This window comes from Nansenia antarctica, assembly GCF_963989245.1.
Source record: "Nansenia antarctica genome assembly, chromosome: 14".
Classification (NCBI taxonomy): domain Eukaryota; kingdom Metazoa; phylum Chordata; class Actinopteri; order Argentiniformes; family Microstomatidae; genus Nansenia; species Nansenia antarctica.
This window is the reverse complement of record NC_137684.1, coordinates 20329666-20340872: the sequence shown is the minus strand read 5'-3', so window position 1 is coordinate 20340872 and position 11207 is coordinate 20329666. Positions and strand designations below refer to the sequence as shown.

The 11207-nt window shown below is 45.6% G+C and overlaps 1 protein-coding gene across 1 annotated transcript; it reads right to left on the bottom strand.

Annotated features, from left to right (window-relative positions):
• Window positions 1–1637: 1637 nt before the first annotated feature.
• LOC308169950 (cilia- and flagella-associated protein 45-like) lies at window positions 1638–5710 on the bottom strand (the record flags this gene model as incomplete). Its single annotated transcript, XM_080544683.1, has 12 exons — window positions 1638–1713; window positions 1837–2061; window positions 2200–2393; window positions 2635–2748; window positions 2877–3023; window positions 3191–3320; window positions 3433–3611; window positions 3794–3964; window positions 4300–4431; window positions 4609–4752; window positions 5173–5292; window positions 5690–5710. 12 exons carry the CDS (start codon window positions 5708–5710, stop codon window positions 1638–1640), a joined length of 1653 nt encoding a protein of 550 aa, XP_080400809.1.
• Window positions 5711–11207: the final 5497 nt, after the last annotated feature.

Genomic DNA, 11207 nt, shown 5'->3' with positions numbered 1-11207 from the left:
GTGGTGTTTCTAGGACACCATAAGTTTGTGTGGACAGACCAAATGATACATTTAAAAAGTGGAGACCTCCACTGTCCTGTCTTGAATTTACTGAAAGCCTCCTAGCACTAAAATCACCGTTAACCATTTGCCCACAATGGACTTGAGAGTCTTAGTGCTGTGATGCTTTAGAGAAACGTACCCGTTGGGTTTAGTGTGATTGGCACTGAGAACAAATAGTAAATGAGATGAGGAGACAGTGGTTTGGTTTCCCAATGTCAACTTGATCAGGTCAGTAACACTCCTGTAGGTTAGATATTTAGATGGTTATTATGAATAATTAGATCTCAGTACATAATACAGTTCTTTGTCAAGAATGGTCTGAAATAAAAGCCTGTATTTACCTTGATGTATTCTCTCAATGCTTTCAATTGCGTAGAGTCCTAATCTGTTAGAGTGCAGGGAAATCCCTCGGGCCCAACTTGAATACTTTAAAGAAGTGGCCTTGCACCTAAGTACCTACCAACAGATAGAACCCAGGGCCCAGTTGTTCAAAACGTTTCATCTGGATCAGAATGATCCTGATTCTGTTTTGCTATCCAGGATCATTTAGGATATATATAGGGTCTATTTGGTTGATTTCGAGCCGTATAGGGGAAATCAGCTAGCTCGATCTGATCCAGATTAAAGGTTTTGAACAACAGGGCCCAGGAGATGGATATAACTGACACCATAGTGACTGGCTGACTCATTTGTACCATTACTACATAACATCCTAAATGAGTATAATACTGATCATAACAGAATCACGATTGAACAAAATATAATCATCATGACATGGTTATACTGACTTATACTTGTTACATTTACATTTGAACCATCTAGCAGATGGTTTTATCCTCAACTACTAGAGATTACAGGGACAGTCTCCCTGGAGTGAAATAGGGCTAAATGCCCTAGTGGCGTTCCCAAGTTACCCCAGGCTACACTAGTGGTGGTGTTCAGTGTCCAGTTGGGATTTTAACTCATGACCTTCTGATCACCATCATAGGGAATATCATAACAGATGAGAAATCTGTCCCCTCACAAATCCACCAGTTGTGTGTGCTGATGTCATGTACTATGTACTGACTACTTTTAATTAGCAAATCAATCAAACTAGTTAAATTATAACTTTCTTTATGATCATGACCTTTATGACCTGGCTGAAAGATAAATATAGTCTAAATAAAATTGTGTTCAGTTGGTCTTGGGTACTTTTAATGGATCAGTGTGAGGGACAGTCAACAATTGTACAAACAAACGATTTGATAATGTAACTTATTATGAGTAGATATTAAGCCACAATTCGTCATCTGGTACTATCAATAGTTGGAACGTTCAGGTGAACACATTTACATTTACATTCATACAGTTACATTTACACTTTTCAAAAACATTCATGAATCATAATGTGCAATGTATACAGACATCTTTATTCAGAAATGATCTAATGATTATGCTATACTAGTTTCCAGCCTGTGCAATTGATTTTCTGTTTAGTCAACTGTTAGTAGCTTTAGTCAATGTTAAAAAGAGTGACAGTTTCTCTTTTCAAAAAGTAGGATCTAGGACTTTTCCCACCTGTTTTTTTAAGTTTAGGATTTGCATTAATAATGCTAGTGTTCCAGAGTAGGTAAGGCATGTACCTTCCTCTCCACTTCATTGCAGTATTTTTCTGGAAGTCCAGCAGCCCTGAAAGAAAAAACGAGTAAACATGAATTGATTCGGCGTATCGAAAATGGCCTCTTACTGTAGTTTACACACTGTAGAAAGCTTAATGTAAATGCTCTGTCTTTTCTATTGCAATTCACTAACTTGAGTTCCTTCAGCTTCTTCTCCTTGATCTCATCCAGGCGTATGCGACGCTGGCGGGCCTCTTCGTCCAGACGGTCTCCCTCTTTGAAGACCTCCCTGCGCTGTGTGACGGCCTGTAGCTCACGCTCCCTCACCTGCTGACGTATCCCGTCCGCATGGCGAAGGACCTTCTGCCTGTGATTGTCCTCCTTGTCCTTCTCCTTAGAGATGGACACCTGCTGGGCTCTGGTGGAAGAGGAAGCAGGGCAAAGAGACTGTTTGGAACTATAGTTACAACTATAGTTAGTACTGTGTGTAATATTTACTTACGAGCTCAAAAGGCAGTGTTTGTCTTCCGAAGAAAGTGTGACATTGCGGACATACCTCAACACCCTCTCAAATTCAGCCCTCTCTCGCCCGGCCTCAATGGAAAGGAGGTGCTCTTTGTGGGTGACCTGCTCCAAGCGCGCTGCCTTCAATCTCTCCTCCTCCTCTACTTTCTTTTTGAGCTGCTCTTTCTCTTTTCTCCTCCACTCCCTCTCTGCAGCCTCCTGGTTCCTCCGGGCTCGAAGCTCATCCTGACAGTCACATAGAAACACTCCCTGTTAATGTCTCCATGTCCTCTACAGCCAATTAGGTATCATACTAGAATAGCAACTTGTTTGCCTGGTCGCCACAACAAAAGAAATAGGTGTTGGCTAATAGAACAAAGGGTTTGGTGCAACTGGGCAAGCAAAATGTCTTGAGCTGAAAATGAGTTCAGGATGGCTGTTATGGTTGTGTGTGTTAAGGGGATAAATAAGTGAACTTGATGCTAACCTGCTCAGCTTTGAAGTCTCTGTCTCTCTCCTGCAGGGCTCTCAGTCTGGCCACCTCCTTCTCCTTCTCTCTCTTGATGCGTCTCTGTTCAGCCTCATACTCAGCCTCCCGCTCCTGTAGAGGTCATACAGAAATGAGTCTTTGTCCACCTCAAAGACTAATCTATTGGTTTGTGTGTGTTGGAGGGGGGGGGGGTACTGCACTGATCCACACAGTACACACATTTTGTACTGTATTCTCACCATTTTCTTGCGGGTGTACTCCATGGCTCTGAGGTTAGCCAGTCTCTCCTCTTCCTTCTTGTGTTCCTTGGCCAGCAAGCTGTCCTCATTGATGCGGAGGATCTCCAGTTGCAGCCTCCGCTGCTCCTCCTTCTTCCTCTCCAAAGCCTGTACCCACACAACCACAGATTGATCAGTCAGCCACACACACACACACACACACACAGACATACAGTGCATATACCACACGCAGCCTACGTCCATACACACCACTCTGAGTTTTCAACTAGTTTGTTCCAGAATGATTATAGAATTGCTGTGCTGCACTAAAATACCTCCAGCTCCTCCACCTGCATCCTCTCTAGGTTCTCCAGCATCTGCTGCCCCTCCTGCTCCTTCACCTCATCCTGCAGCATCCGGTCCTCCAGACGCTCCTGCATCTGATTCACAATCAGCTGCTTTCCCCTGGACACTCACAAAACAGAGGAAAGAGTTGAGGTGTTGTATGGTAGAGACAGACTGACGTCTGGTGTGTGTGTGCGCGTCTGTGTGTGTGTGTGTCATAACGAGGCCTCACTGGATCCTCTGATGTTTGCGTTGCTCGACGATCTGGTCCTGGGCCTCCAGGGCTCTCCTGCGGTCCAGCTCCATCATGGCATCCAGATGCGTCTCCTCCTCTTGCAGCTCAGTCAGGATCTGCTGCTTCTCCAGTATCTGAGCATCACGCACTGCGTGGCATTGGGCACCTAGGATCAGCTGAGGACCAGAAAGGTACCCACATGGACAATAGGACACACACGCTTACACAGAGGTGGGAGAGTATGGTCAGTGAGTAGGTAAGATACTGCAGGAATGTGTTAGTTAAGTAATTTAAAATATATATATTATAAAGGAGGTATGAACCACACAAGTGAAAGAGTGACCAGTTAATTTCCTACCTCATTGAGTTTCTTGACTTCATCCTCCTGCTCCATCCTCATGGCGTTGGCTCTCTCCAACAGGTACTGAGCCTTGTCCTTGGCCTCGGCCTCCAGCTCACTCAGACCCTGGTTCTTCTGACGCGACAGGTCGGCCTGACGGATATTAGCCTTCCTCTCCTCAGCAGCATCCTAGCCAGAGTTAACCATAGTAAACTTAGGTCAGTTTAGGCCTACACCTAATTGTTAAGGACAGGACTGTGGTAAGCTGAGCTGATCATAGATCTGTGTTGTAGGTGTTGAAGCAGATATATGACATAGTTCGTCATACAGCTGTGTCATGTATGAAGGGTTGCTCGCAGAAGAGCAACAGAACACACAAACATACACAGATACACACACACACACACATATACACAGATACAAACACAAACACACACACACACACACACACACACACACACACAAACACACACACACACACACACACACACACACACACACCCTCACAGAGCAACATTCCTCACCATGGCGTCTTCCCTTTCCTTCTTCTGGGCTCCCAACATGGCGTCCCTCTCTTCCTTGGTTGGAACTTGAGATGCTAATGCAATACGCTTAAACTCAGTCGGCCGGAAGATTATGGACAGACCAGGTGGATCCTTACTTGAGATCCTGGCAAAATGACAGTAAATTTGTTCCGAATTTGTATTTGACCACTGGTAAAGTCGTTGTACATGTTTACTGCTACAATGCTGCTTTTGCCAAGTCAAATACTTTAGGATAGGCTTTTCTTAATGTTCATCAGATAATTGCAGTGCATGTTAGTAACTGGATACTTGCTTCAGGTCACGGATGAGGTCCATGGTAATAATGCGAACTGTCTCTGGTTTCTGAGCCTTCTGACTTGTAGCAGAGCAGGGCTGGACCCTGGGTAATGAGCAGCCCCTTCTCTCAGAGTCTTTCACATCACAGGTTGACAGCTTGGGTGGGAAAAAAAATCCAACATAAATTTCCACCATATCTCTCTGATACTCACCTACTTTGAGGTGTAGTGCTGAGGCACAAACATGTACATTTCAAGCCTGCAAACTGTGACACTTTAAATAACGTGAAAAAATACTATTGTGCAATATGACAACCCTAGTTGACTATCTGTGCAGTATAGTACAGTGGATTGTGTACATAGCCTTTATTTATGTAAACCAGCTCCTTACCTTCTTGTGATTTTATTCTTTTTCTAAAAGTTTTTTTTTTTTTTTCCTTTCCTAACACCAGGGGAGCCACCCCTCCTAAATTTCGTTGTTTGGTACCTGTACTGTAGCAATGACAATAAAGTCCATTCATTCATTCATTCATACTCTGCTATTAACCTCCCATGACCCACCTGACCTGTGGCTCACCTGTTTTGGGGTTCCAAAGAGACTTTCATCCACATGGGAGGTGAGGGCATGGGTGCGATAGCGGCGTGGATGGGAGCTGCCCAAGCCTCGTTTAGATGAAGAGCCAGAGGCACTCCGTGTCTGGAGGCGAGACAGGACATGAGACAGGACATGAGTCATGTACAAACCTCCACTTAGCTACTAATGATGCAACGAATGTCAGAGAAGTGTGTCCCACGATTCAAAACGTTAGCTACCATGGTCTTTCAAATTGTTCTCTCTCGCCAACCAACATGACATAATAATTAAAACATTGAACAGAAGATCAACAGAACACCATTATTATAATACGAGATAGTATTATGAAACAGCAGTCCGGTGTATGAAGCAGGTACCAGTTCCTTCGCCTGTATCATTGTAGGCTGTGGGACGTTTGCACGAAGGTGTTTTGTTGTTGTTGCGTCTCCATGGAAACTACTGCGCTGCACGCACGCGTCAACCCCAGCAGCGTCAGGCGCGCGTCTCAACCGTGTCTCACGCTGCTACCGCGGCACGCCATCTAGAACAAAAACAAAACAAAAAACAAATATTATGGACATATTACTACTAGCCTACAGATGGCATGTATAACTGTAGGGGGCCGGACTTATATTTATTTATTTTATTTAGGCATAATTAGCATATTATTGTTTAATATTTTAACTTTCTTTCCAAATGTATGTTATTAATGGCTTATTATCAGTGTTAACAGACTCCTGACACCTATACTGCAGCCAGCCACCAGGGGGCGATCAAGATATTTTGGCTTCACTTTGTTATTACACATTGTAATCATTTTCAGTTATCAATCATGCAAAATGTCACTCTCAGACAACCTGAAGCGTAAAATTCACGTGGAAAACCGCAGTTTTAATGAGGAATGGACTGACAAGTACGCATTCATCTGGCCAACATTTAGTAAAGCAAAACCTGTAGGCTATGCCTCATCTGCACTGAAACGGTAGTTGTTGAAAAACGATACAATCTTCGCCGTTACAATTATACAAGGCATGCATCTTTCAGAGAATCATACCCTGAGAAGTCATACCCTGAGACTGCTCCTCCTGAGACATCTACTGCACCCCAGAACTGCGTCTCCTGAAGACACCCGCTTTTCCCCTCTACTGTGTCCCCTAAAAACTTCTATTGACCCCGTTGTACTGTTTCTCTGTTTCTCCAGATATATAAATAAAAAACAACAACCTGAGCTGGATTATTCTTCCTGCTACGACTGGTCACTGGTGGATTGATGATTCATTTGCTTAGTCAAATGTATTGATTGTAAGTCGCTTTGGAATAAGGTGTCTGCTAAATACCAAAAAATGATGCTGCCATGAAAGGAAGCATTTCTGATATTGCCTCAAGGTGCAGTGCCCAATTGCCAGTACGTTCAGCTCTCAGAAACTTGCGAAGTATGTCCACCATATCCAGTGGCGTAGCGCAAAATCCCGGGGCCCCCCCGCAAGGTGGCGGTGGGGGCCCTTTCGCAACGGAGTAAAAAAAAAAAAAAAAAAAAAAAAACGTGCGTTTTTTAGAAGCCGATGCGTTATTGACGTTGCGAAATTTCGCAATATGCACTCTACATTCTAAATGCTTGACTTAGCAAAAGCTACAAACAAGTGAGAGCAATAGCTAAAACCAAATGGTAGATTACATCAGTAGCATGTATTATAAGTAGAAAAGTACAAGCTTTATTTCTTTTAACAAAGTGTGGTGTGCACAGCAGCGCGATATCTGTAAACATACAAGCTGTAGACTCTCCGCTAAGGGTTGCCAGATGGGATTGAGAATTTCCAACCTAACCAATCTAAAAACTTCTAAATCCACCAAAAACCAGCCCATCTGGCAACCCTGTCTCCGCTGCATCAGAGTCTACTTGTTGCGTAAAATTGGCCAGGGTTAGTCAAATCCTTTGTTGGACATCTCGTTTCTTAAGTCCTGGTATATTGTGGCATTTCTTTAATGTTTGCCATCTGGTCTAGGAACACCCAGGGAGACGCAGACAGCAGAAGTAGAATAGAATAGTAGAATAGAAAAAGAAACGGCTATATATAGCCTAACCATGCTGAATTATGTACCTGTATGATGCACTGACAGTCTGTGACTGTGAACCTGGCCGGACCCTGCCCTTCTGCCTGAGTTTGAGTATGATGCTGCCCAAATAAATGTTATTGTTTAGTGCTGTACGCTTTCGTGGTATTATATTGTGTGAATTATCATCTGTATGTTGTTTTTCTTTCACTCGACTAACCGCCGAGATAATACTTGAGACATGTACTTCCGTAAACATAATTTGTTTATTTTATTTTTTTACAATATCGGACCGACAGTCCCACATATAGCGGCTATAATGTCCGAATAGAGAATCTACCACCACCTAAAGAATGCTTATTGTACTTTGTATTGTATTTTCACTTGCTCATTTTCCTTGTGTCTCGCTGCCTACGTGTGACTTCAAAGTCATGTTGCTATTGGATACGGCTAACTATGTATATATTTTTAAATATAGGCCTATATATTAAAATTAAGGTTGACACAATGAAGGGCCACTTATTTTCTTTGTTTTATATTTTTTTAAATTATAAAAAAAAAAAAAAAAGTTTGGATCCAATGTTAGGGGGCCCCCTAGTGGCTGGGGCCCCCCCGCGGTGCGTCGCTTGCGGGCCCGTCCGCTACGCCACTGACCATATCCATGTACTGCAACCAGAGGGCAGCTGTCCTGCTACAGGATTTTAAGTATTCACTTTTGCTTTTGAGTTGTTCCTTTATTCTGAGTATCACATCAGCATTGCAAGCCTTCTCTGCAGACACTGATCCCTCCATCAACTGTGCATAGAGGACAGCAACTTCATCCAGATCAGATGCATGCAGGTATCTTTGACCCTCTTATGGAAGCTTGGGCTAGTAATATAAGTAAGTCCAAGATGGCCGCGCGCTTAGACGCTGCAGCTCGGGGGGCTACCACACTGGTGTTTCATTGTGTTTTTAATTACATTTGTATGTTCACTTTTTTTTTGTAGTACTTATAGGGAACAGTTGTGTATATAGTACCTACAGCAGGCTCGACTTATTAGAAGTCGGCACGCAAAACGACAAGATAGTTACGGTGGATTTCCTGGAGCAATACAGGATTGACAAGGACATCGCAAGGCTACCGGGAGAGCCCTGGTTCACAGTCCCCTCCCTGAGGCGGAAACGCCGGCGGCGAGACCGTAGGAAACGGCGAGGCCGCCGGTGAGGCCTGCTAGCAAGATTGAGACGCAGCCCAAACAAACCAGCTTTGCCAAGCATTTTCCTCTCTAACGTCAGATCCCTGACGAACAAGATGGATGAACTGAGACTACAGGTGGCCAAAAACAACATCGTAGGGGATAGCTGTGTGATTATTCTGACCGAAACCTGGCTAAATGACAACATTGTGGACGGTACTGTTAGCTTGGAGGGACGAACGCTGCACCGCGCTGACCGAACGCTGCTTAGTGAGAAGACCCGCGGAGGCGGCCTCATTATATCTACGAAGGACAGCTGGTGCTTAAACACGAAAACTGTAAGTAGCCACTGCTCCCCAGACCTGGAATACTTGACTGTTAAATGCCGACCCACATACCTCCCTAGGGAGTTTAACGCGGTGCTAATTACATGTGTGTATATAGCGCCTAGCGCAGACAGCAGAGTAGCATTGGCGCGACTATATGAAGTCATCAGTAGCCAACAAAGCACTGATCCACAGGCTATTCACATCATAGCGGGGGACTTTAATCATGTCGACCTGAAGGCAGTACTACCCAAGTTCTATCAGCATGTGAAATGTGCAACGAGAGGAGAAAAAACACTGGATAAGGTATACACCAACATCAAACGTGCTTACAAGGCTAGTCCGCTAGCTCATCTAGGCATGTCTGACCATGTGTCAATCCTCCTGATTCCTGCATACACTACAATGGGGAAAAGTGCTCCCATCACCACTAAGACTGTCAGAACCTGGCCAGAAGGGTCCGCTCCACTGCAGATCTGCCTAAATGACACCCTATGGCAGGAATATGAGCATGAGGACCTGGAACAGTACACGTCGTCGGTTCTGAACCACATAGTGAACTGCACCAACTCAGTCACCGTGGACAAACGGGTCCGGGTCTACCCCAACACGAAGCCATGGATGACTGGGAAGGTCCAAAAACTGATCAACGAGAGGGACAACGCCTTCTTCGCAGGGAAGAGCACACCGCTGTACAGCTCCACCAGGGCCAACCTAAAGCGCGGCATCAAAGCGGCCAAGGCAGAGCACAGAGAGAAGATTGAGGAATGCCTCCTGAGCAACGACTCCAGGCGGATGTGGCAGGGGGTTCAGCAGATGACAAACTTCAGAGCCAACAGGCTCACAGCCGCAGAGGACGACCCCCTGCTGGCGGGAAAGCTGAACACCTTCTACGCCCGGTTCGACGAGGGGCGAACGGAGGTAACCGCAACACAAACACCACTCTCTCCAGCTCTCAGCAGCCTCACCCTCACAGAGCATGAGGTGAGACGCGTACTGAAGGCGGTGGACCCCAGGAAAGCCTCGGGCCCGGATGGCGTCCTGGGACGGGTGCTGAGAGACTGCGCCGACCAGCTGGCCGGGGTTTTCACCAACATCTTTAACCAGTCCCTGTCCCAGGCCACCGTCCCACCCTGCCTGAAAACCTCAACTATCATCCCAGTCCCGAAGAAAAGCACGGTGAGCTGCCTAAACGACTACCGCCCGGTGGCACTCACACCAATCATCATGAAGTGCTTCGAGAAACTAGTCCGGGCCCACATACTCACACGCCTCCCGCCCAACCTGGATCCATACCAGTTCGCCTACAGAGCCCACAGGTCCACAGAGGACGCCATAGCGACGACTCTCCACGCCACTCTATCCCACCTGGAGAGGGGAAACAGCTACGCGAGACTGCTCTTCGTGGACTTCAGCTCCGCCTTCAACACCATCCTTCCAGACAGGCTAGTGACCAAACTACTAGACCTGGGTCTATCACACGCTATATGTGCGTGGATCAAGGACTTCCTGACCGACCGCCCCCCGAGGGTGCGGGTGGGCCCCCACACCTCCACAGCCCTCAGCCTCAGCACTGGGTCCCCCCAGGGCTGCGTGCTAAGCCCCATCCTCTACAACCTCTACACCTACGACTTCACCCCCGTCCACCCCAGCAACTCCATCGTAAAGTTTGCAGACGACACCACCGTGGTGGGCTGCATCTCGGGGGGGGGACGAGGCGGCGTACAGGGATGAGGTAGAGCAGCTGAGCAAGCTGTGCAAGGTTAACAACCTGCTGCTGAACCAGTCAAAGACCCAGGAAATCATCGTGGACTTCAGGAGGAAAAAATCTGAGGTCCAGCCCCTGCTCGTCGATGGGGGGAGCGTGGAGAGAGTCTCAACCCTCCGATTCCTGGGGGTGCACATACAGGATGACCTGTCCTGGAAGAACAACACAGCAGCCATCATCAAGAAGTAGGGGTGTAACGGATCACCTAACTCACGGATCGGATCGTGTCACGGATTTTGAGTCACGGATCGGATCATTTTTCGGATCAACACAAAACATTTTTTTATTTTTATAAAAACAACATTTTCCTTGAATTCTGTAAAAACACCACTTTTAATGTGTGAAACAAAAAAACAACATTCAAGATGTCAAAACTGATATATATATCACATATATATATATATATAACATCTATATATAACAACATATATATATAACAACACATATATATAACATCACTGCTGCAATCTGGTTGCCAAGTGAAACCTAACTTTACCTAAATAATAAAGTGAAATCCTTTAAACATGGTAAGAAAAAAAAGTAAATAAAGCAAAGCAGCCTCAAGCTTATAACTTCATATTCATTTTCAAAAAGATGAGGATGTCCACATTGTCTGGGGAGAGGGCAGACCTGTCAGTCACTATGTCTCCTGCTGTGGAGAACACCCTCTCGCTAGGAACTGAAGTAGCCGGCACAGCCAGGTAGCGTCTTGCC